The sequence below is a fragment of the Microcaecilia unicolor genome, chromosome 9 (genome assembly GCF_901765095.1).
Source record: "Microcaecilia unicolor chromosome 9, aMicUni1.1, whole genome shotgun sequence".
NCBI lineage: Eukaryota > Metazoa > Chordata > Amphibia > Gymnophiona > Siphonopidae > Microcaecilia > Microcaecilia unicolor.
The window spans coordinates 227,988,046-228,014,648 of NC_044039.1; the positions used below are offsets into that span (position 1 = coordinate 227,988,046).

At 45.7% G+C, this 26,603-nt stretch overlaps 1 protein-coding gene across 1 annotated transcript in view; it reads right to left on the bottom strand.

Moving 5' to 3' along the window:
• The window catches only part of ZNF410 (zinc finger protein 410), a 225,783-nt gene that overhangs the window by 177,204 nt on the left and 21,976 nt on the right, over positions 1 to 26,603 (bottom strand). The window contains exons 2-3 of the mRNA XM_030214204.1: positions 21,066 to 21,116; positions 2,779 to 2,908 (exon numbers count right to left, since the gene is read on the bottom strand). Of these exons, the coding sequence (XP_030070064.1) occupies positions 2,779 to 2,908; positions 21,066 to 21,098 (163 nt within the window). The 5' untranslated portion in view covers positions 21,099 to 21,116. The remainder of the gene's footprint in view (positions 1 to 2,778; positions 2,909 to 21,065; positions 21,117 to 26,603) is intronic.

A 26,603-nucleotide genomic window follows, 5' to 3' on the forward strand; every position in this document is an offset into this window, starting at 1 on the left:
ACATTTTTCAGTTCTATCAGTACTCTAGGATGAATACCATCCGGTCCAGGAGATTTGCTACTCTTCAGTTTGCTGAACTGCCCCATTACGTTTACCGTGAAGTCAGTAAGTTTTTCCGACTCGTCCGCTTGAAATACCATTTCCGACACCAGTATCCCACCCAAATCTTCCTCGGTGAAGACCGAAGCAAAGAATTCATTCAGTCTCTCCACTACGTCTTTATCTTCCTTGATCGCCCCTTTTACCCCTCGGTCATCCAGCGGCCCAACCGATTCTTTTGCCGGCTTCCTGCTTTTAATATACCAAAAAAATTTTTACTATTTTTTTTGCCTCTAATGCTATCTTTTTTTCGTAATCCCTCTTGGCCTTCTTTATCTGCGCCTTGCATTTGCATTGACACTCCTTATGCTGCTTCTTGTTATTTTCAGACGGTTCCTTCTTCCATTTTCTGAAGGCGTTTCTTTTAGCCCTAATAGCTTCCTTCACCTCACTTTTCAACCAGGCCGGCTGTCTTTTGGACTTCCGTCTTTCTTTTCTAATTCGCGGAATATGTATGGCCTGGGCCTCCAGGATGGTATTTTTGAACAGCGTCCATGCCTGTTGTACAGTTTTTACTCTCTCAGTTGCCCCCCTAAGTTTTTTTTTACCGTTCTTCTCATTTTATCATAGTCTCCTTTTTTAAAGTTAAACACTAACGTATTTGACTTTCTGTGTACAGTTACTTCAAGGTCGATATCAAAACTGATCATATTAGGATCACTGTTATCAAACGGCCCCAGTACCATAACGTCCCTCACCAGATCATGCGCTCCACTAAGGACCAAGTCATTATTCGTATTTGGTTGATTAGTAAATTATGCTATTCGGTACAATGCGAAACAGGGGAGTTGTAAATGGAGTTTATTCTGAGAAAATGTGCATTATTAGTGGTGAGTCACAGCAATCAATATTTGGTCCGATTATTATTTATTATTTTTTACATTTTTGTGAGAGATATTGCAGAACAGCTGTCTGGTAAGATTTGACTCTTTGTGGATGATACCAAAATCTGCAATATGGTAGACATCCTTGATGGTGTGGATAGAATGAGGAAAGATCTAGCAAAGCTTGAATAGTCTAGAATTTGGCAGTTAAGATTTAATGCTAAAATAAAGCAGGATCATGCAGTTGAGCTGCAAAAAAACCCAAGGGAGTTATAGGGGTGAATTACTTCGTTGCATGAAAAAAAGAGTGGGACTTAGGGGTGATCAGATCTGATGATCTTAAGGTAACCAAACAGGTAGAAAAAGCAATGTCAAAAGCCAGAAGTACGTTTGGATGCATAGGGAGAGGAATGGCCAGCATGAAAAAGGAGGTTACAGTGCCTAAGTCTCCAGTGATACCTCAGTTGGATTACTGTGTACAAGAGACCGCATCTTCAAAAATATCTAAATAAGATGGAATAGATCCAGATGATGGCTACTGAAATGGTCACTGGTCTTTATCATAAAGCATATAGAGACAGACTTAAACATCTCAATATGTATAATTGGAAGAAAGGCAGGGGAAGGGAGATATTACAGAGACATTTAAATACCCCCGTGACTCCCAATTGTGGACAATTATATAATATATATTGATGAGAGAAAATGTTTTCTTTTTCCTTTATATTAATTTCTGTTTTTCCTTACATTTATGTGACAAATGTGAATGTAATTAAGTAAAATGATAAAAAAAAATAAATACCCCCGTGACATAATTGCACAGGAAATGAGTGGGCCTCTTTCAACTGAAAGGAATCTGTGGAATGAGAGGGTATAGGATGAAGGAAAAAAGGGTATAGACTCTGGAGTAATCTAAAAAAATACTTATTTATGGAAAGGGTGGCAGTAATATTGAACATCTTCTCAGTGGGGGTGATGGAGATAAGGACTACATTTGATTTCAATAAAGCACAGGATAAGCATAGAGGATCTCTAAGGAAGAGGAGTGGATTGTAGAGTTAGTAGTGCGGATGGTCTTTAGCAGTTGTCATTTTTGTGCTTTCATGTTTAAAGTTTCTTGCCAGCAAAACAACAAACTTAAAAGACATGAAACTGAGCAGTGAGTGACCAATTACCACTGTTTATTTTTCACTCTCTGCTTGTTTGAAGCTACTCATATCTCCTAATCTTACACTTATCTTTGCATCCCATTAACTACGTAGGACATCTCTTAGGATCAATGATTTCTTTCATTCTTCCACTAGAAAAAAATGGACTCTCAATGACCAGTCAGAACTCAAAACCTATTTAAACAGGATTATCTCGGTGCCCAATTCCCCACTTGTCCTGTACATAAGTATTGCCACACTGGGACAGACCAAAGGTCCATCAAGCCCAGCGTCCTGTTTCCACGATTGGTTTAATCATCAATAACTCTGTTCAGCAAGAATTACACGTTGTAGTGATTTGCTTTGAGGTGCAATGTGTAGGGTACTATATAAAAATAGCAAACAAATAACCAAACTGTTTCTTATCCTCATACGCACCAATGGTTCTCTCCTGCAACAGCAGGGACATAAGTCTTAAAAATTATCATGCAGCGACCAGCACACATAAAGCATCATTTCTTCCATTTCCCATCACAAAATCACTACAACAATTCATGTCTCCTTATAAAGGTAGGATTCTCCGCAATACCCTAAAACAATTTAAAGTAGCAATAAAGATTTAAGACTTGGTTCACTCAGTTTTGTTCTGTGTATATGGAAAAGACCTTGATAAACCAAGCTCGTAAAGTGGAAAGCATTCATGTTACCAGGTAAAAGAAGTTGGCTGCATTCAGATGTCTCAGTAACTGGGAGAAGGGACAAACAGGTGAGATCTTTAGATTCTCCAAGACCTTCTCCCAATGGGATTGATGTGTTCTGTACAAACTGAACCAGCAGCTGTAAAACATTAAAAAAAAAAAAAAAAGACATGCTACAGTTAGAACAGGAGCAAAATGGCAACTACAACAAAATGAGGAAAATAGTTAAAAAGAAGCTGAAAGGATCAGCCACAAAGGACAGGACTTTTAATCAGGCATGGACATTGTTTAAAAATGCCATTGTGGAATCTCAGACCAGATGTATTCCATGTATTAACAAAGGTGGAAAGAAGTGCAAACGACAGCCAGGTGAAGTGAAACAGGCTATTAGGACCAAAAGAACATCCTTCAAAAATGGAAAAAGGATTAGAATGAAGAAAATAAGAAGCAATATAAGCTCTGTCAAACTAGATGCAAAGTATATATAGGTGGCTAAAAGAGGAAATAAGGAAAAACTTGCTGTGGAGAAAAAAAAAAGGGAAAGGGAAATGGGACTTGATATACCACCTTTCTGAGGTTTTTTGCAACTACATTCAAAGCGGTTTACATATATTCAGGTACTTATTTTGTACCAGGGGCAATGGAGGGTTAAGTGACTTGCCCAGAGTCACAAGGAGCTGCAGTGGGAATTGAACCCAGTTCCCCAGGATCAAAGTCCACTGCACTAACCACTAGGCTACCATTCCATACACGCCTCCAGTAGCAACATTCCATACGTGCAGGATGTCAGACTCACAGAAACAGAAGCCTGCACGGCCGCGTTGCTGATATGCAAGGGCAGGCTTCTACATGGAATGCTGCTAGTGGAATAGCAACATTCCATGTAGAATCTTCAAATAGTAGCAACATTCCAGAATCTCAAATAGGGAAAAGGGAAATGGGACTTGATATACTGCCTTTCTGAGGTTTTTGCAGCTCCATTCAAAGCGGTTTACATATATTCAGGTACTTATTTTGTACCAGGGGCAATGGAGGGTTACTCATAGTAACACCTTTTTCAGGTACATCAGAAGCAGAAAGCCTGTGAGGAAATCCATGGGATCGTTAGATCATAAAGAAGCAAAAGGGGCACTCAGGGAGGACAAGGCCATAGCAGAGAGATTGAAACGAATCCTTTGTTTTGGTCTTTATGAAAGAAGATGTAAGACATCTACCTGTATTAGAAATGGTTTTCAAGGGTGATGATGCAGAGGAACGGAAAGAAATCTTGGTGATCCTGGAAGAAGTACTGAGCCAAACTGACAAGTTAAAGAGTGATAAATCACATGGCCCAGATGATATACATCCCAGGATTTTTTTTTAAGTATTTTGTTATAACTATATTTCTTGGTTATATCCAGTTCTTTTACACTGTGATCTGCATTGAACTGTGAGGCTTTTGCAGAATATAAGAATACACTGTTAGTTATGTTATGTAAAGAACATGAAATTGCTGATCTTCTGTTAGTGATCTGTAACCTGCCGTTAAAATAGTCCGTAGTACCTGAAAATTGGAGGGTGGCCAAAGTAACGTCGATTTTTAAAAAGGGTTCCAGGAGTGATCCGGGAAATTACAAACCGGTAAGCCTCACTTCAGTGCTGAGCAAAATAGTGGAAACAATTATAAAGAAAAAAATTAGCAAACACATAGACAAACATACAAAAATGGTTTAATGGGACAGAGTCAGCATGGGTTCAACTAAGAGAACTCTTGTCTCACCAATCTGTTTCATTTCTTTGAAGGCATAAACAAACACATGGATAAAGGTGAGCCGGTTGACGTAGTGTATCTAGCTTTTCAGAAAGCTTTTAACAAAGTTCCGCATTAGAGGCTCCTGAGAAAATTAAAAAGTCATGTGATAGGAGGCAATCTCCTTCTGTGGATTAGGAACTGGTTATAGGACAGAAAACAGAGGGTAGGGTTAAATGGTCATTTATCTGAATGGAAGAGGGTGAATAGTGGAGTGCTGCAGGGATCTGTACTAGGACCAGTGCTATTTAACATATTTATAAATGATCTGGAAATCGCAACAACGAATGAGGTGATTAACCCTCTGTTTACAAAGCCACACAGCGGTGCTGAAACAACCCATTCAAAGTGAATGGGCTGTGCCAGCATTACCGTACCAGCAGCTGCAACTATGGCTTTGTAAACAAAAACACAAAAAGCAAACACTGGGCCTTAAAGATTGAGAAAAATGTTGTCCTTAATTCTGACAATGACCCATGTTTCAGCGTGCAAACACCTGCAACAGGGGTCTGACATAAAAATACACAAATATGTTAATCAAATGATAAACAACATATATATTTTTAAAAAGGCAAAATACCAATCCAAATACACAAACAATTTAAATCATCATCATCAAATCATACAAAGAGGACCAAAATCAACACCTCAAACATGAAAATATTCATCATGACTCAATAATATAGACATATAAAAAGAAAGATAGACTTAAAAATTATATATAAAAAAAATATATTTTTACATGATGTGTGTTTCAATTAAATGTTTGTCAAAAATAACAGGTTACAAAAAAGATGCCAACAAAGGTGGCCCACTATCAGGCTCATTTTCAAAGCACTTAGCCTCCCAAAGTTCCATAGAAACCTATGGAACTTAGCCTCCCAAAGTGCTTTGAAAATATGCCTCTATGGCTTTGTAAACAGAGGGTAAATTTGCAGACAACACAAAACCATTCAAAGTTGTCAAAACACGTGGATTCGGAAAAATTGCAGGAAGACCTTAAGTAGAGGAGTGTGGTAGCCGTGTTAGTCCACTCTTAAGGTTATCAATAGAAATCAAACAAAATAAAACATGGAAAAGAAAATAAGATGATACCTTTTTTATTGGACATAACTTAATACATTTCTTGATTAGCTTTCGAAGGTTGCCCTTCTTCGTCAGATTCGATCTGACGAAGAAGGGCAACCTTCGAAAGCTAATCAACAAATGTATTAAGTTATGTCCAATAAAAACGGTATCATCTTATTTTCTTTTCCATGTTTTATTTTGTTTGATTTCTAAGGAAGACCTTAAGTAACTGGAAGACTGGGCATCCAAATGGCAGATAAAATTTAATGTGGACAAATGCAAAGTGATGCACATTGGGAAGAATAATCCAATCATAGTTATCTGATGCTAGGGTCCACCTTAGAAGTTAACACTTAAGAAAAAGATCTAGGTGTCGTTGTAGACAATACACTGAAATCTTCTGCCCAGTGTGCGGAAGTGGCCAAAAATGTAGGCACGATGCTAGGAATTATTAGGAAAGGGGTGCAAAATAAGACCAAGATTATAATGCCTCTGTATTGCTACATGGTGCGACCGCTCCTTAAGTATTTCGTTCCATTCTGGTTGCCGTATTTAAAAACAGATTTAGCGGAATTAGAAGAGGTTCAAAGAACAGAAACCAAAATGATAAAGGTGATGGAGCATCTCCCATTTGAAGAAAGGCTAAAGAGGATAGGGCTCATCAGCTTGGAAAAGGAGATATTACTATTATTAGCATTTGTATAGCGCTACCAGACACCTGACACAGAGAGACAATCCCTGCTCAATAGAGCTTACAATCTAAAAATACAGACAGACAAGACAATTAAGGGCGAGGGAAGTACTGGGTGAAAAGGAACAAGGGGAGGGCAATTGAGTAGTGGCTAGGTGCCAAAAGCAGTGGTGAAAAGGTGGGTTTTTCAGCATAGATTTGAAAACAGGTAGAGATGGAGCTAGACGTACAGGCTCAGGAAGTCTATTCCAGGCATAAGGTGCCGTGAGGGAAAAGGAACGAAGTCTGGAGTTAGCGGTGGAGGAGAAGGGGGACGACAAGAGAGATTTGTCAAGTGAGCGGAGTTCACGGGGAGGAATGTAGGGAGAGATGAGAGTGGAAAGGTAATGGGGGGCTGCAGAATGGATGCATTTAAAGGTCAGTAAGAGAAGTTTGAACTGTATGCGGAAGCGGACAGGGAGACAGTGAAGTGACTTGAGGAGTGGGCTAGTGTGGGTATAATGATTTTGGCGGAAAATCAGTCGTGCTGCAGAATTTTGGACAGATTGGAGAGGAGAGAGATGGCTGAGTGGAAGACCAGTGAGAAGCAAATTGCAATAATCCAAGCGAGAGGTGACAAGGGTTTGGATAAGGGTTCTGGTAGCGTATTCAGAAAGGAAGGAGCGAATTTTGCTAACGTTGTAGATAAAGAAGCAACAGGTTTTGGCGATCTGTTGAATATGCGCAGAGAAGAAGGGAGAGGAATCAAAGATGACTCCAAGGTTACGAGCCGAGGAGACAGGGAGGATGTGAGAGCCATTAACGGAGATAGAGAATGGGGGAAGAGGGGAAGTGGGTTTAGGGGGAAAAATGAGAAGTTCAGTTTTAGTCATGTTTACCTTCAGATGGCGTTGAGACATCCAAGCAGCAATGTCAGACAAGCAGGATGAAATTTTGTCCTGGATTACGGTTGAGATTTCAGAGGTGGAGATGTAGACCTGAGAGTCATCTGCATAAAGATGGTATTGAAAGCCACGGGATGAAATCAGGGTACCAAGAGAAGAGGTATAGATGGAGAAAAGGAGGGATCCAAGGACAGAACCCTGGGGGACACCTACTGAAAGTGGGATGGAAGTTGGAGGAACCACCAGAGTGAACACTGAAAGTGCGAAGTGAGAGGTAGGAGGAGAACCAGGAAAGAACAGATATGATTGAGGTCTACAAAATCCTGAGTGGTGTAGAACAGTAGTTACATGGAAATACTTTAAAAAATATAATTTTTCACTCAAAGAATAGTTAAGCTCTGGAACTTGTTGCCAGAGGATGTGGTAAAGGCAGTTAGCATAGCTGGGTTTAAAAAATGTTTGAACAAGGTCCTGGATGAAACATCCATAGTCTATTATTGAGATGGACATGGGGTAGCCACTGCTTTCCCCAGGATTGGTAGCATGAAATGTTACTAAAAATGGAGGCCAAAGTTTGCTGGGCACCCGTCTGCCTCAGTTCTGGGAGACGGAGTGGACATGCCTCCCCCATATCCTTCACCAACTTCTCCAGGTCCTCAACAAACAACAGACTCAAAAGCTCTTTAGAAACCATATCCGCGACCCAGTGGCAAAGCCACAACAAAGAGCACTCCACCACCAAAGCAGTCATGGAGCAGGAAGCCAAACGAACCAGATCATAGAGAACGCCTGCCAAAAAGGCCTTCCCAGATTAGAGGTGAGTGACCTTGGGGGACTATGGCAATTGCTCCACCCAATAGAACATAGCCCCAGCCAATTATACCACCACAAGGGAAAAGTAGGTTCTTGTAATTTTCTTTCCTTTAGTCATAGCAGATGAATCCATTACGAATGGGTTGTTTCCACCTACCAGTAGGAGGAGATAGAGAGCACTGAAAACCATAGTGCCTCTTGGCCAGCTAGCTCCATCTGCCTCTCAGTATTTGAAGCTTCCAAAGCAGTGTTACACTGCAAAGTAGAATAACATGAACTTTCCTCACAGCGAACGAACGCCCCAGAACAGGAGCAGTAATTCAAAGGAGAGACGAACTCAACCTCCTGTAACAGAACAGAAATCCTGAAGACTGTTTTCCAACTTCTCTCAAGGAGGGAACATATCTACAGGAAAAACTGAACCCAAAACAGCAATCAATCAATCAGGGCGGGCTCATGGATTCATCTGCTATGACTAAAGGAAAGAAAATTACCAAGGTTAAGAACCTAATTTTCCCTTCCTTGTCATCAAGCAGATAAATCCATTACGAATGGGATGTATCAAAGCAATCCCTAGATAGGGTGGGAACAGGCCACACCACGCGCCAGCACTTGTGCTCCAAAATGCGCATCCCTCCTGGCAGCCACATCCAGCTTGTAATGTCGGGCAAATGGCATATCTCTTAAAGACAGAGTGCTCCAGTTTCAGACAAAGAAGAGGAAATCGCTCTTGTGGAATGTGCCTTAAAGGCTTCAGGCGGAGGCCGGCCAGAGAGCAGATATGCTGAAAAAATAGCTTCTTTGAGCCAGAGTAGCTTTAGACGCTGGAGACCCTCTGCGAGGACCTGACAACAAAACAAAAAAGGTGATCAGAGGTCCTGAAAGCATTTGACATGCGCAGATACTGCAACAGAGCCCTTCGCACATCTAGAAGGTGCAATTGCAGAAATGGGTCTCGACAGGACAGCGCCTGGAGCTCAGACACCCGTCTCGCCGATGTAACCCACCAAACAGACTGTCTTTAGGGTCATATCCTTCTCCGAAGCTCGCCTAAGCGGCTCAAAGGGCGAACACTGAAGGGCCTTTAAAACTAACGCCAGGTTCCAGGCCAGACACGGAGCCCGCACGGGAGGACGGAGCCGAAACACCCCTCTAAGAAACCATGCCACCTCCGGATAAGCAGCCAGGGAGAGGCCAGCCACCTTCCCCCGAAACATGCTAAGGCTGCAACTTGAACACGCAGGGAATTATAGGCCAAGCCTTTTTGTAAACCATCCTGCAAAAAGTCAAGTATCGGCCAGACAAAAGCCCGCATGGGTGTAATCACTTTAGTAGCACACCAAGCCTCAAACCGGCACCAAATCAGAGCATAGGCAACGGAAGTGAAACGCTTGCGGGCCTGAAGGAGAGTGGAGATGACTTTGTTGGAATAGCCCTTGTCTCTCAATTGCGCCCTCTCAATAGCCATGCCGTTAAGACCAAAGCGGCAGGCGTCCTCCATGGTTACCAGCCCCTGTGGCAACAGGTTCGGTACCAGAGGCAAAGGAACGGGAGCCTCCACCAGCATCCGCCGGAGGTCAGCATACCACGGCCGCCTGGGCCAATACGGGGCAATGAGAACCACCTCTCCTTGATGTAGCCGAATCCGCAGGAGTACTCACCCTATCAAGGGCCAAAGAGGGAACACATACAGGAGGCCCTGAGGCCAGGATTGAGCCAAGGCATCCAAATCCACCGAGCGAGGATCTCTCCGTCTGCTGTAAAGCACGGGACTTTGGCATTTGCACTTGACGCCATAAGATCCGCTACGGGCGTACCCTCTTGGCACAGATCTGAAGAAACACTTCGTCTGCCAGTTCCCACTCCGCTGGGTCAATTTGATGCATGCTTAGATAATCGGCTTGCACGTTGCTCTGACCTGCAATGTGAGCTGCTGACAGAAGGTAAAATTATGTATAATCATACCTGATAATTTTCTTTCCATTAATCATAGCTGATCAATCCATAGACTGGTGGGTTGTGTCCATCTACCAGCAGGTGGAAATAGAGAGCAAACTTTTGCCTCCCTATATGTGGTCATGTGCTGCCGGAAACTCCTCAGTATGTCGATATCAAAGCTCCATCCGCAGGACTCAGCACTTAGAGAATTACACCCACGAAGGGACACTCTGCCCAGCTCACCACCGCCGAAACGGGGGAGGGGAAGTAACCCAGCTCATCCCCACACAAGTGGGGGAGGGGAATCCGTCCAGCTCATCCCCGCGGAGCGGGGGAGGGACACCACACCCGCCGATGCGGGGGGATCTGGCTTATCCTGCAACCGCGGGAGGAGCTGACTGACCCTAACACCGCCGAAGCGGGAGGGGTACAAAGCTGCCCTACAGCCGCACGAAGCGGGAGGGAGTGCCGGCAGAATTTTAAGTCTCAATCCAGCCCCGTAAAACGGAGGGGAGAGGAATGCAGCAGCTCACTGTAACACAAACTCGTCTTAACTCTTGAAGAATCCAAGTGAAAAAACTTGAACACGAAGTCTTTCTGAAGAAACTGAAGACTAAACTTGAACCTGAAATGCAACCAGAATAAAAACAGTACAGATATCTGGGAGGGGCTATGGATTGATCAGCTATGATTAATGGAAAGAAAATTATCAGGTATGATTATACATAATTTTACCTTCCATATCATCAAGCTGATCAATCCATAGACTGGTGGGATGTACCGAAGCAGTACTCACCCAGGGCGGGACATTGAAATCCCTGACCTCAACACTGAAGCTCCAAACCGGGCCTCCGCCCGTGCAGCCACAGTCAAATGGTAATGCTTGGAGAATGTATGAGCCGAAGCCCAAGTTGCCGCCTTGCATATCTCTTCCAAGGAGACGGATCCGGCCTCCGCCATCGAGGCCGCCTGAGCTCTCGTGGAGTGAGCCTTCAGCTGGATAGGCGGCACCTTCCCCGCGGCCACATAAGCCGCTGCAATGGCTTCCTTGACCCATCTTGCCACTGTAGGCTTAGCAGCCTGCAGACCCTTACGAGGACCTGCAAACAGGACAAACAGATGATCCGATTTCCGGAAATCATTGGTCACTTCCAAGTATCTGATGATGACTCGTCTCACATCCAGATATTTGAGAGCAGAGTACTCCTCTGGGTAGTCCTCCCTACGAAAGGAAGGGAGACAGAGCTGCTGATTCACATGGAAGCGAGAAACAATCTTGGGCAGGAAGGAAGGCACTGTGCGAATAGTCACTCCTGCCTCAGTGAACTGCAGAAAAGGCTCTCGACATGAGAGCGCCTGGAGCTCGGAAACTCTTCTGGCTGAAGTGATAGCCACCAAAAAGACTGCTTTCAACGTCAGGTCTTTCAGAGATGCCCTCGACAAGGGTTCAAAAGGCGGCTTCTGCAATGCTCTTAGTACCAGATTGAGATTCCATGCAGGCACCACTGAGTGCAGAGGAGGGCGCAGGTGATTAACTCCCTTGAGAAAGCGCACCACATCTGGCTGCGAAGCCAGGGAAGCACCCTTCAGGCGGCCCCTGAAGCAAGCCAGAGCCGCTACCTGGACTTTAAGGGAACTGAGCGACAGGCCTTTTTCCAGACCTTCTTGCAGGAACGCCAACACTGAAGAAATTGGAGCAGTGAAGGGAGAAAGTGAGCCTGCTTCACACCACGCTGCAAAGATACGCCAAACCCTGGCGTAAGCAGTAGAAGTAGAGCGCTTCCTCGCTCTCAGCATAGTGGTGATGACCTTGTCTGAGAAGCCCTTCTTCCTCAGACGCTGCCGCTCAATAGCCAGGCCGTAAGACCAAAGGGGGAGGGATCCTCCATCACCACGGGACCCTGACGTAACAGGCCCTGCTCCACTGGCAGCCGCAGAGGAGTGTCGACTGAGAGCCTGATCAAGTCCGCATACCAGGGACGCCTGGGCCAATCCGGACCCACCAGGATTACCCTGCCGGGATGCTTTGCCACCCGGTCTAGCACCCTGCCCAACATGGGCCAGGGCGGGAACACATAGAGAAGCTCTTGCGTCGGCCACTGTTGGAGAAGAGCATCTACTCCCAGGGATCGAGGGTCCCGTCCTCTGCTGAAAAAGCGCGGCACTTGGCAATTGGCCGATGACGCCATCAGATCTAGGCTCGGCTGGCCCCAGCGCTTCGTGATGTCCAAGAACGCCTGAGCAGATAGCTGCCACTCTCCGGGCGCCAAGGTATGGCGACTGAGAAAGTCCGCCTTGACATTCATGACTCCGGCAATGTGGGCCGCTGACAGCTGTTCCAGGTTCACTTCCGCCCACTGGCAAAGATTCATAGCCTCCTTGGCTAGAGGGGCGCTCTTGGTACCTCCCTGGCGGTTGACATAGGCCACAGCCGTGGCATTGTCCGACAGGACCCGTACAGGCTTCAACACCAGTACCGGGATGAACTCCAAAAGCGCCAACCGAATGGCTCTGAGTTCCAGGAGGTTGATAGACCACTTTGCCTCTGCAGGAGACCAGAGCCCCTGCGCTGTCCTTCCCAAGCAGTGGGCTCCCCAGCCCGACAACGAGGCGTCCGTCGTGACGACAATCCACTCTGGGGTCGCCAGAGGCATTCCCGCAGACAACTTGTCTGTCTGCATCCACCAGCTCAGCGCCTTGCGCACTGCTGGGTCCAAGGGAAGGCGCACAGCATAATCCTCCGACAACGGAGTCCAGCGCTGCAGCAAAGAGTGTTGAAGCGGTCTCATGTGAGCCCTGGCCCAGGGCACAACTTCCATCGTGGCCGTCATAGAGCCCAACAGCTGCACATAGTCCCAAGCCCGAAGGGGAGAGGCTACTAGGAACTGGTCCACCTGAGCCTGAAGTTTGACAATCCGATTGTCTGACAGGAACACTCTGCCCACTTGGGTGTCGAATCGAACTCCCAGGTACTCCAGGGACTGAGTCGGGCGCAGCTGGCTCTTCTCCCAGTTGATGATCCATCCCAGGGAGCTCAAAAGAGCAACTACCCGGTCCACAGCTTTGCCGCACTCTGCATAAGAGGGGGCTCGGATCAACCAGTCGTCCAGATAAGGATGGACTTGTACCCCTTCCTTTCGTAGGAAGGCCGCGATGACCACCATTACTTTGGAAAAGGTCCGCGGAGCAGTAGCCAACCCGAAAGGGAGGACTCTGAACTGGAAGTGTCGTCCCAGGACTGCAAAACGCAGAAAGCGTTGATGAGGAGGCCAGATGGGAATATGCAGGTATGCTTCCTTGATGTCCAAGGATGCCAGGAACTCTCCTGCCTTCACTGCCGCTATAACAGAGCGGAGAGTCTCCATGCGAAAGTGCCGCACTTTCAAGGCCCGATTGACCCCTTTGAGGTCGAGGATAGGCCGGACAGAACCTCCTTTCTTTGGTACCACAAAGTAAATGGAGTAACGTCCCTTGCCAAGCTGACTTTCTGGCACCGGAACGACCGCGCCCAGGCGGATCAGATTGTCCAAGGTCTGCTGCACTGCCACAGCTTTGACCGGAGACTTGCAGGGAGAGAGTACAAACCCGTCTTTTAAGGGTCGGCAGAACTCTAGTTTGTAGCCGTCTCTGATGACTTCCAGCACCCACGCGTCTGAAGTTATTGTGGTCCACTCGCCCAGAAACGAGGACAGCCGTCCTCCAATCTGCACTGGGGCGTGGACCAAGACCCCGTCATTGGGTACGAGACCCTGGGGGAGGACCGGAGGGAGCACCTCCGGGACGGCGGTCTCTGCGAAAGGAATGCTGCTTGGGGGAGAAATTCCTCTTGAAGGAAGAGGGGGCAGAGGAACCCGACTTGCCCGGGCGGTACCGACGGGCTTCCTGCAACCGTCCTCTGGAGGTACCGGGACGAGTATTAGCCCGAGCCCTGACCTCTGGTAATTTCTTGCCCTTAGACGTGCCGAGATCGGTCACGATTTTGTCCAGCTCGACCCCAAAGAGCAGCTTGCCTTTAAAAGGCAACCTAGCCAGGCGGGATTTAGAGGCGTGGTCAGCAGACCAACGTTTCAGCCAAAGCCACCGCCGCGCAGAGATTGTCTGAGCCATGCCTTTCGCTGAGGCCCTCAAGACATCATACAGCAAGTCTGCCAAATAGGCTAAGCCCGATTCCAGGGCCGGCCAATCAACCCTCAAGGAATGATCCGAGGGGGAAGCCCGCTGCACCATAGTCAGGCACGCCCTGGCCACATAGGAGCCGCAAACTGAGGCCTGCAAACTTAAAGCAGCCGCCTCAAAGGACGACCTTAAGGCCGCCTCCAATCTTCTGTCTTGGGCGTCCTTTAGGGCCGTGCCACCTTCCACCGGCAACGCCGTTTTCTTAGTCACCGCAGTGATTAAAGAATCCACGGTAGGCCACAGAAAGGCCTCACGTTCACTCACAGCCAAAGGATAGAGGCGGGACATAGCCCTAGCCACTTTAAGGCTCGCTTCTGGGACATCCCATTGAGCCGAAATTAAGGTGTGCATGGCATCATGCACGTGGAAGGTTCTAGGCGGGCGCTTCGTCCCCAGCATAATGGCAGAGCCAACAGGGGCTGAGGGAGAGACGTCCTCCGGAGAGGAAATCTTCAAAGTGTCCATGGCCTGTAACAGCAGGTTGGGCAAATCCTCTGGGCTAAAAAGCCGCGCTGCAGAGGGGTCATCCGCTCCATCCAAGCGGGGATCCGTCTCCTCCAAGGAATCCGCAAAGGACCGTTGGGAGACCTCAGACACGCTGCCCTCATCTACATCGGAGGAGACAAATTCCTCCAAGGCCTGGGAATCAACCCGAGGGCGTTTACCTCTGGGAACCTCAACCTCTTTACCAGACGAGGGAGCAGGGGCAGCGTTGTGCATGAGGAAGGCCTGATGCAGCAGCAAAACAAACTCGGGGGAGAAACCCCCCAGACTGTGCACTTCCGCAGTCTGGGCAACAGCCCTAGACGCACCCTCAACCGGCGCTCGCAATAGCGGGGGAGAGACATGCTGCGCATCCAAAATGGCGTCCGGCGCGAAACTCCGCGAAGGAGCCGCGCGGGAAGAACGGCTCTTAACTTTAGCCGCTTCTGTGCCGTCGCCCAAATTAAGGGCGTTCATGGCATTAATGTCTCCAACCTCAAGGGCGGCCCAAGAAGAAGCCGTCCGAGCCGCGTGGCCGGCCAAGATGGCGGAGGCGAGGAGCGGGGGCTGGGCGTTTATGGCGGGAAAAACCGCCACGTCGGAGGAAGGACCGGGACATTCATCGGTCATGAAACTGTCACCCAACAAGGGCGAATCAGGCTTGAAGACCCCCGCATCCCCTCTAGAAGCGCTCAAGCGACCCGGGGAGCGACCCTTTGCGCCCTCGCCCTCCGACGCCATCTGCCACAAGGAGAAGAATCGGGGAACCCCCTGCCCGCTATAAAAAGGTAAAAATTACCTGCTGTCCGCTCCGAGTTGTAACGACCTGGTGTCCCAGTGAGTAGCTGCAATAGACGCTTAAATAAACGTCGAAATAAACGCCTTTAATGACGTTCAAAACTTTTTTTTCTTTTTTTTTTTTTTTTAACGGAGCCAGCGGGAGGGGGGAGAAAAGGAGGGACCTGGTACCACCAGGTTTGCACTTGCTCAAAAGAGCCCTCAACCCCAGGCACTCAACAAAACCTAAAAATTAGGCTTGGAGGCCTAGCCAGAGCTGCTGCTGTGTGTGACCACCACCTGCTGAGATAGAGAACATACTGAAGAGTTTCCGGCAGCACATGACCACATATAGGGAGGCAAAAGTTTGCTCTCTATCTCCACCTGCTGGTAGATGGACACAACCCACCAGTCTATGGATTGATCAGCTTGATGATATGGAAACTGCAGATGTAGCTCGGCCCAGTGACAAATTTGCGCGGCCTGCGCAGCCAGTGCCCTGCACTGAGTGCCACCTTGTCGATTTATGTAGGCCACTGCTGTCGTATTGTCCGACAGAACTCTGACAGCCAGTCCCTCCAGGGTCATGTGAAAGGCCAGAAGCGCCTGGAATATCGCTTTCAACTCCAAGTGATTGATGGACCACTCCGACTCCTCGGGTGTCAAGAGACCCTGGGCATGCCTTCCCTGCAATGTGCCCCCAGCCCTGCAGGCTGGCATCTGTTACCACCAGGCACCAATCGGGAAGCGCTAGCGGCATTCCTCGGCGCATCATGCTGTCTGAGAGCCACCACTCCATACTAAGCCGGCCCGCAGGGAGCCACTTGAGTCTGCACTGGTAATCCTGAGATATTGGAGACCATCGTTGAAGCAGGGAACACTGCAGAGGTCTCAGGTGCGCTCTCGCCCATGGCACCACTTCCAAGGTGGCCGTCATCGACCCCAACAGCTGGACTATGTCCCAAGCTTGCGGGCGAGGCATCCTCAGGAGCAGACGGACCTGGTTCTGAAGCTTGCACCACCTTTGCTCGGGTAGAAAGACAAACCCCGAGGCTGTGTCGAACCGGACCCCCAAATATTCTAGAGATTGAGGGGGGGGGGGGGGTCAGGTGACGTTTGGGTATATTGACGACCCAGCCCAGAGATTGAAGTACTGAGACCACTCTGGCTGTTACATGATGACTCTCTTCTGCAGAGTCCGCTCTGATGAGCCAGTCGTCGAGGTACGGGTGAACCCGGATACCCTCTTGCCTGAGAAAGGCAGCTACTACCACCATTACCTTGGAAAAGGTTCAGGGAGCTGTGGCGAGGCCAAAAGGCAAGGCCCGAAAACTGGAAATGTTTTCCCAACATCGCAAACCGGAGAAACCGGTGGTGCGGGGGCCAAATAGGAATGTGAAAGTAAGCTTCTTTCAGGTCCAGAGACGTGAGAAACTCTCCTGGCTATACTGCCGCAATGATGGAGTGCAGGGTTTCCATGCAATAATGCCGCACTCTTAGTGACTTGTTGACTTCCTTTAAGTCGAGTATGGGCCGAAAAGACCCACCGTTTCGCAGCACCACAAAGTAAATGGAGTAACAACCGTAGCCAATCTTGGTGGGAGGCACAGGGACCACCGCCACGAGGTGCAACAAGCCTTGCAAGGACTGCTCTACCACCGCCCGTTTGACGGCAGAGCCACATCGGGACTCCACAAACACGTCTCTCACCGGGGCATTGAATTCTAATCTGTAGCCATCTCTGATCAGGTTCAAAACCCACTGATCTGAGGTAATCTTGACCCATTCCTCAAGAAAGAGGGAAAGACGTCCTCCAACTGCAGGAATCGAGCAGTGGGCCGGCGCACCACCATTGAGAGGGTCGCCCATGAACTCCAGGCCTTGAGCCGGCCGCTGCGGAACGTTTGTCCGAGCGAAAGGAGTTCCTCTGCTGCAAGCGGGCACGTGAAGTAAACCCAGCAGAACGCCCCGGGCGGTACCTTCTAGCTTCATGGAAGCGAGGTCTGGAAGAGGAGGGAACCGCCTGACCCTTGGAAGAAGGCTGCGGCCTATCTTCGGGTAAGCGCTGGGGTTTAGTTTCCCCCAGGCCTTTAACAATTTTTTCCAACTCCTCACCAAACAGGAGAAGGCCCTGGAAGGGCAATTTCACCAACCTTTGCTTAGAGGCCATGTCAGCCGCCCAATGCCATAGCCATAGAAGGCGGCGAGCAGCCACCGCCACAACCATCTGTTTAGCCAGAGCCAGAGCCAGAGCTCTGACCAGGGCTCAGATCATAGAGGGCGTCAGACAAAAATGAGAAGGCCAACTCCATCCACGGTGCCACCTCCGCAAGGGGCTCCGCTCCATCCCCGGGCTGTTCCACTGCCTGTTGTAACCAAGCAAGGCAGGCTCGAGCAGCATAACAACTGCACACAGATGCCCGTAAGGCTAGGCCTGAAATCTCAAAGGACCGTTTGCTGATTCCAGACGTCGGTCCTGCATGTCCTTCAGGGCGACCCCTCCCTCTACTGGGAGGGTAGTCTTTTTCGACACAGCCGTGACTAGGGCATCCACTTTAGGCACGGCCAAGCGTGCCAAGTGCTCCTCACTGAGAGGGTATAAGTGCCCCAGTGCCCTGGCAACTTTCAAAGGCCCTTCAGGGTCAGCCCACTGAACCAAAATAAGCTCTTGGATGGAGTCATACAAAGGAAAGGCTAGAGCAGGCTTCTTAGTACTTGCCATCCTCGGATTACCAGAGGAGGCTTCGCCTATCACAGGATCTTCAATAGAGAGAGCCTGTATGGCATCAGAAATAAGCGCTGGCAGCTCCTCGCAGTGGGATCATCTGGATCCAGTGGCAATCCTACACCTTCCTCTGGCTCTTCGGACCACGAAGGCCTGCCAGACCCCTCAGAATCCCCCCAGCCGACCACGGAGGGGGGGGGGGGGGGAAGGGGGGTGCGCCACTCTCTGAAGGGGAATTTACCCTTCTACGCTTGTCTTGAGACCAACTGTCTGGGGGAAAAAAACGCCTGATGGCAATCCCGGGCCAGTCTCCACCGGAGGGGAACCAGGTAGCAACGCAGAGTCAGACATCTGCGGCAGAGCTCTTTTTAACATGAACGCTTTATGTAAAAACAACACAAACTCAGGGGAGAAAGGCTCACCCTGGCCTCCCGGTTCCAATCCGTGGTAAGCAGCTCCTCTGGTAGCCTCCATCTGAGGCTCCCCTCCGGCCTCAGACCCCTCCGCTCCTGCGGGGGTCGAGCCATGCGGCACATCCAAGATGGCGCCCGCTGCCAGCTCCACCGAGCGGGAAGAAACCTCACTCGCCATGCTCGGGTCGGCCCTGACATCTGAAGAGCACAATTTACAGAGCCCCGCTGCGGATCTGCGCTTGCCACAACATGAACAGCGCTTAACAACCTTCGCAGCCATCGCTGAAAACGGCGGAAATTTTCAAAATGGCAGATTCGCGCCAAAACGTCCCAATCACGGGCCCTCCCCTGAAGAGCTACAAGACTCTCTTACCTCACCAGACCGAGTCACAGAGCTCCAGTCACGCTGCACAGACAGAAGGAAGCCTCAGAATCGCTGCGCTAACAAGTAATTCACGTTTTTTTTTTTTAAATGCTGCGAGGAAAGTTAGAGGCAACAGCTACAGAGGAACTCTGAAGGTCCAGGAAAGTGGGAAAGGCAGGGACAGGGCAAACCTATATGCCTGCATCCACATAGGGGGAAGGGTAAGGCATGGAAAGGGCTAACCTATGTGCCTTTAAAGTGAAGCTGCAATAGCCACAACACCCCTGCTACAACTGGCAAAAGCCCAGGAGCCACCCCAGGCAAATTTTTGAAGGAGCTGAATAAGCTGCGTCCAACCCTGCTGGGGAGATAGAGAATACTGAGAGGCAGATGGAGCTAGCTGGCCAAGAGGCACTATGGTTTTCAGTGCTCTCTATCTCCCCCTGCTGGTAGGTGGACACAACCCATTCGTAATGGATTCATCTGCTTTATGACAAGGAAATGGCGGTCTGAACACTGGAAACTCCCACCAAAAAGGCCAATCAGAGCTGTTGCTCCACTTTCTTATCATGGAGTTCCTCAAAGGCTCAGCCCCGCTGATCTGGCACCGGTCACCTTTGTGACCACGTTAACCATTGTGTCCACTTTAAGGAGTGCCCAATACCTTTCCAGCTATACAAAAACAAAAATTTGGAGGCGATCAATACCCTTGAGGGGGCCGTCTGGGGTCTCTTACTCTGCCACCATCATATGGATAAGGGCTTTATGGAGCAGGAAATGCTTCAGAGGCCCTGAGAGGCCCTCCAACAGCGGGTTCCCTTCAGAGGAGTCCATAGCAGGTGGCCTGAGCATAGCCAAAGCCCTCATGACCTCGTCAATTAGGTAAGAAAGCTCCTGATGGCGAAAGAGCCGAATCACATGGGACCACTCTTCCTCCGCTTCCAGAGGAGGAGTATCTTCAGAATCCAATCCACAGGGGACAGAGTCCGAGAAGGCCTCCAAGTCCTCTCCCACCACCTCCGAGACAGGTCCTTCCAAGCCCTCGAATCCAATGTTTGATGCTTGGAACCCAAAATGAGGCCCCTACTGGGCCCTGTGAGATCCCACCACTGGGAGAGGACCCAAAATCCAACTGCAGGGCCTATTTAAATCTCTGTGTTAAGCCTTGTAGCCAAAAAGCCCCAGGGGTAGCATCAGAGGGGGGGGGGGGGCAGGAATAGAAGACCCCCCCAATCCCCCCCAAATCCCAGTGGGCATAGCGCACTCTTCTGCTACTGAGAAGCTGCATCAGGAGAAAAATATAGCCTATGGGAAAAAGGCTGCCATTACTGCTGGGTCCCAAGATTTCAGCGGAAGGTGGAGAGGTGTCAGCTATGGTGGCCCCTAACCCCCCCCCCCCCCCCCCCCCCCGGGCCATTTCTGAAGTCGGAAACGGACTATCGCATGAAGAGCAGATAGAGCCGGCAGCTGTCAGCTCTTACAAAACCTTCAGTGCCTGCCTGCCAGCCAGCATGCCTAACCATGTGGCAGGCGGGAATGGGCTTGTCTGCTTGCTTGGGCCTGCCTTGGCAAGGGGCTCCAGCGTGTCCATCATTCCCTGGCTCTCTCTGGGTGCAATACAGGCAAATCCCCAATTAAAGGACAATTCCCCTGGTTTTTTGTTGTTGTTGAATTTTTTTTTTTTTTTTAACAAGCTGCAAAGGCAATTTCTTTCTTTTTTTTTTTTCAATAGCTTTATTTCCTAACAAAGGGACACCTAGATCTTTTTCTTAGGGGCTGACTTCTAAGGTGGACCCTATCATCAGGTAACCATGATTTGGATTATTCTTCCCAATGAACATCACTTTGCATTTGTCCACACTAAATTTTATCTGCCATTTGGATGCCCTGTCTTCCAATTTCCTAAGGTCTTCCTGCAATTTTTTACAGTTTGCATGTGTTTTAACAACTTTAAATAATTTTGTGTCATCAGATTTAATCATCTTACTTGTTACAATTTCAAGATCATTAATTTCCAAGATGACCCCCAGATCCTTTTTTAAAAAAAAGTTGGTGTTAAAATGGCCACCTTCCAATCTTCAGGTACTACAGATGAATGAGAGGAAACAGGAAAACTTAGAAGATCATACTTCCCCACCAAAGACCTGTCAACTGTGCCATGTCACACCTTCTCACCTCTGGTTTGGATTCTAATTCATCCGATAACATCGATTCAGATTCAAGTACCTGCAGGTTGGAAAAATGGAAAATCAGAGAAAAAACTAAATTCATCAAATATCCAAATTAGTTTATAATTGTAACGTTGGTCAGTATAAATTGAATTATGCTTTTCTTATAGGTAATCAACAGAAATAAAACAAAATAAAACATAGAAAAGAAAATAAGATGATACCTTTTTTTATTGGACATAACTTAATACATTTCTTGATTAGCTTTCAAAGGTTGCCCTTCTTCATCAGATCGGAAATAAGCAAATGTTGGTAGATGTCAGTATATATAAGTGAAACATCAACGCATTTCAGTGACAGTCTAACAGGATGAGGGTGGATAGGTGAGAGACAGGAAGAGTCGGGTGGATGAGGGACAGGGAGATATGCATGGAGACAGGAGGGTGACAAAGCAGTACAATTTTATGGTTTATAATGGGCTAGAAAACCCAGATCTTTGTTAAGTCCTGTCTGGTGGGTGTCAAAATATTTAATCATTCTGACCTCAAAGGTCTTACATTCCTGTATTGTTTTAAAGTTCCTTTTCGGGATTCTTACCATGAAATCACTGGTACAGTGTTCTGGTTTTGTAAAGTGCTGCCCCACAGGGGTAACATCCTTATTGGTACTAGCATTTTTCATATGGTGTCTATGTAAATAAAATCTCTTCTTTGGCATCTAACTTGTTTCTCCAATGTAGCAGCCTTCGTTGCATTTTTTACACTGAAGGAAATTTCAAACAACATCAACCAAAGTCTACAAATCATGCATTCATGGGCAGGTGCATTCCAGCTGAAACTTAATGCAGAAAAAACCCAATGTCTAATACTCATCTCTCAACACAACTCGAACAAATTACACAACCAAAAAGATGTTCCACTCAATGTGGAAATTAAAAAGAGTAAGACCATTCTTCCCAAGGACTGTCTTCCGTAATTTGGTTCAATCATTGGTACTCAGTCGTCTAGATTATTGTAATGCACTTTATGCTGGCTGCAAAGAGCAAATACTCAAAAAAACTCCAGACAGCCCAGAACACTGCAGCTAGACTCATATTTGGGAAATCAAAATATGAAAGTGCTAAACCCCTACGAGAGAAACTACACTGGCTCCCACTCAAAGAACGCATCACGTTCAAGGTGTGCACACTAGTTCACAAAATCATCCATGGTGATGCCCCAGCCTACATGTCAGACCTGATAGACCTACCACCCAGGAATGCTAAAACGTCATCTCGCACATTCCTTAATCTTCATTTCCCCAATTGTAAAGGTCTAAAATATAAACTAATGCATGCATCAATCTTTTCCTATATGAGCACACAATTCTGGAACGCGCTGCCGCGCAACCTAAAAACAATCTACGAACTAACCAGCTTCCACAAACTACTGAAGACTCATTTCTTCAACAAGACATATCACTAAGATCATCACATGTGAAATCCCCCACATGTACCCAGAATTATCTTAAAATGTTTTCTTGTTATTTCACTATTATGCTTTATCATTATCATGTAACCTAAAATCCTTCTGTAATACCAACTGCCTATTCTCTTCTCATTTCCACTATTCATGATGTATTGTAAGCCACATTGAGCCTGCAAAGAGGTGGGAAAATGTGGGATACAAATGCAACAAATAAATAAATATATACCACATTGGAAGATGAGCACGTAAAAGATTACTTAAAGTTGAATATTTTTCCTTTGTGAATGACCGTGGGGTCCTGTGAAATGTTTTTGATGTTTCACTTATATATACTGAAAAGGAACAGGTGGAAAAACAACTTCAAGGGATCAATCCAAGACAAGGGGTGAGATGCTCCAGAAAAACTTTATTAAGGACCCAACACGGTCCGTGTTTCGGTTTTTAAAAAAACCTTCATCAGGGGTCTATAAAATAACAACAAAGCACATATATAATTAAATAAAAAATAGATAAAAACAAATTGAATCAAATATATTACAACAAATTTTAAAAAACTTAATGTAATATTAAAAATATTAAAAATATATTGATCATTCCTAATATAAATCAAATTTTCTGACATAGAATCTGATATATTAACAAAATCAATACATATACTATTACTATACCATCAGACAAACAACCAAGAGGGCAAAAGGTAAATAGACTATATATAATTTAATTAGCATTATAGAAACCTATTTCCAATATAGACATATAATAAAATCCAATGAATCAATACATAATTATGTATGATATGTAGCATAACAGATTCCTTTAAATGAAAGAACTGATAATAGATATCATGTATTAAATAGAAAGCAATAACAGAAAGTCAACAGCAGAAAATTTCTACATATTAAATAGGAGTAAAAATAAGAATAAAGATAAGATTAGATATAAAATAAAATAAAATTAAACATACCAATCAGTAGTTGCACAAAGGATATACTGACAGACAATGGAGCTCATAAAATGTAGTCTCTATAAAAAATTTTTGTGAATGAAAAGAATAACAAGAATTATTAAATATTGAAAAGATAATAAATTATATCAAAACGTTTAACGACCAATATCATAAGAGTTCAAATAGTTGTTGCTCAAAAAATCTTGTTAAATATTAAGATTTATATCATGATAACAGCAAAATAATAAACATTACAAAAATAAGACAAATATTTAAAAGAGACTACATTTTATGAGCTCCATTGTCTGTCAGTATATCCTTTGTGCAACTACTGATTGGTATGTTTAATTTTATTTTATTTTATATCTAATCTTATCTTTATTCTTATTTTTACTCCTATTTAATATGTAGAAATTTTCTGCTGTTGACTTTCTGTTATTGCTTTCTATTTAATACATGATATCTATTATCAGTTCTTTCATTTAAAGGAATCTGTTATGCTACATATCATACATAATTATGTATTGATTCATTGGATTTTATTATATGTCTATATTGGAAATAGGTTTCTATAATGCTAATTAAATTATATATAGTCTATTTACCTTTTGCCCTCTTGGTTGTTTGTCTGATGGTATAGTAATAGTATATGTATTGATTTTGTTAATATATCAGATTCTATGTCAGAAAATTTGATTTATATTAGGAATGATCAATATATTTTTAATATTTTTAATATTACATTAAGTTTTTTAAAATTTGTTGTAATATATTTGATTCAATTTGTTTTTATCTATTTTTTATTTAATTATATATGTGCTTTGTTGTTATTTTATAGACCCCTGATGAAGGTTTTTTTAAAAACCGAAACACGGACCGTGTTGGGTCCTTAATAAAGTTTTTCTGGAGCATCTCACCCCTTGTCTTGGATTGATCCCTTGAAGTTGTTTTTCCACCTGTTTCTTTTCTGTGTTGGACTTTTGTGGAAATTTTTGGACCTCTTTTGTTCCTCACTTATATATACTGTCATCTACCAACTTTTGCTTATTTCCAATCTGACGAAGGGCAACCTTCGAAAGCTAATCAAGAAACGTATTAAGTTATGTCCAATAAAAAAGGTATCATCTTATTTTCTTTTATATGTTTTATTTTGTTTTATTTCTATTGATTATCTTTAAAAGTTGACTAACACAGCTACCATACCTCTCTGCTTCTCTTATGAAAGAATTGTGTAAATGTAGGAAAGCCAAAATTAAATTGCAAAATATGTTAACAGTCCATTTTCAGAAACTCGGAAATTGAAAACCCCAAGAGCTGTGCTGCAAACATGGCTAACAGAAGTTAATATTTGGCTCACTAGTTTACAGTGTATTTTTTGCAGATTGTGATTATTGGATCAGCAGCAGATTTATTGAAATATGAGTTAATTGTGCCAGGCTTCACATATTGCTTACCGCATATACTCATATAATAAATCTGTCTCATGTATAAGCCAAAATGCAGTTTTGGGATTAAAAATGGGCAAAGCTGCTGACCCATGAATAAGTTGAGGCTCTCCTACAACACTCCCTCCCTCACTTAGTCCAGCACTCCTCTCCACACCCCAAGTTCAGCATATCCCCCTCGCTCTCAAACCCCCTCCCACTCCATCTACCTTAAAATGACTGCTTAGATCTAAGCAGTATATAAATACTAAAATAAATAAATAAACTATTAGGTAACAAAATAAATCTTTCTTAGAATCTCGTCACCACTAGTGGCGCCATAGGGGGCTTGTCCCGGTACTAACGCTTCCACTGGAGCCAAGGACTGTTTGAGTAACATAGTAAATGACGGCAGATAAAAACCTGAACAGTCCATCCAGTCTGCCCAACAAGAGAAACTCATTTTACATGGTACGTGCTACTTTATATGTACACCCGAGTTTGATTTGTCCTTGCCTTTCTCAGGGCACAGACCGTAGAAGTCTGCCCAGCACTGTTCCTGTACTAAAGGTTCTGAAGCTAACATTGAAGCCCCTTAAAATTTAAAACCCAACCCATCCATATCTATTCAGCAACCATCAGGGTTCAGACCGTAGAAGTCTGCCCAGCACTGGTTTTACTCTCCAATTACCAGTGTTGCCACCCAATCTCTGCTAAGATTCCGTAGATTCATTCCTTCTAAACAGGATTCCTTTGTGTTTATCCCACTCATGTTTGAATTCCATGACTGTTTTCATCTCCACCACCTTCCATGGGAGGGCACTCCACGTATCTACCACCCTTTCTGTGAAAAAAATACTTCCTTACATTACTCCTGACTCTGCCCCCCTTCAACCTCAATTCATGTCCTCTAGTTCTACCACTTCACGTCTCCAGAAAAGGTTCGTTTGGGTCAGACCAATGGTCCATCTAGCCCAATATCCTGCTTCCAACAGTAGCCAATCCAGGTCACAAGTACCTGCAGAAACCCAATTAGTAGCAACACTCCATGCTACTAATCCCGGGGCAAGAAGTTATATCCTCCATGTCCATCTCAACGACAGACTATAGACCTTTCCTCCAGGAAATTGTGCTATTTAACATATGTATAAATGATCTGGAAATTGTAACAACAAGTGAGGTTATTGAATAGTTTAATTTCATCTGCAAAATTAATCACCTCACTTGTTGTTACGATTTCCAGATCATTTACAAATATGTCAAATAACTCAGATCCCAGTACAGATCCCTGTGGCACCCCACTATTCACCCTCCTTTTCTGTCCAATAACGAATTGCTAATCCACAACAGAACACTGCCTCCTATCCATGTGAATAAAAATGAGACAGTTGATAAGCTTTCAGAAAATCTAAATAAAGTTCCACATGAGAGATTCCCGAGAAAATTAAAAAGTCATGGGATTGGAGACAACGTCCTTCTGTGGATTAGGAATTGGTTATTGGACAGAAAACAAAGGGTAGGATTAAATGGCTATTTTTATCAATGGAGGAGGGTGAATTGTGGAGTAAAAAGCCTTAGGAAACTGGAAGGCTGGGCATCCAAACAGCAGATAAAATTTAATGAGGACAATGCAAAGTAATGTACATTGGGAAGAATAATACAAGTCACAGTTACCTGATGCTAGGGTCTGCCTTGAGAGTCAGCACCCA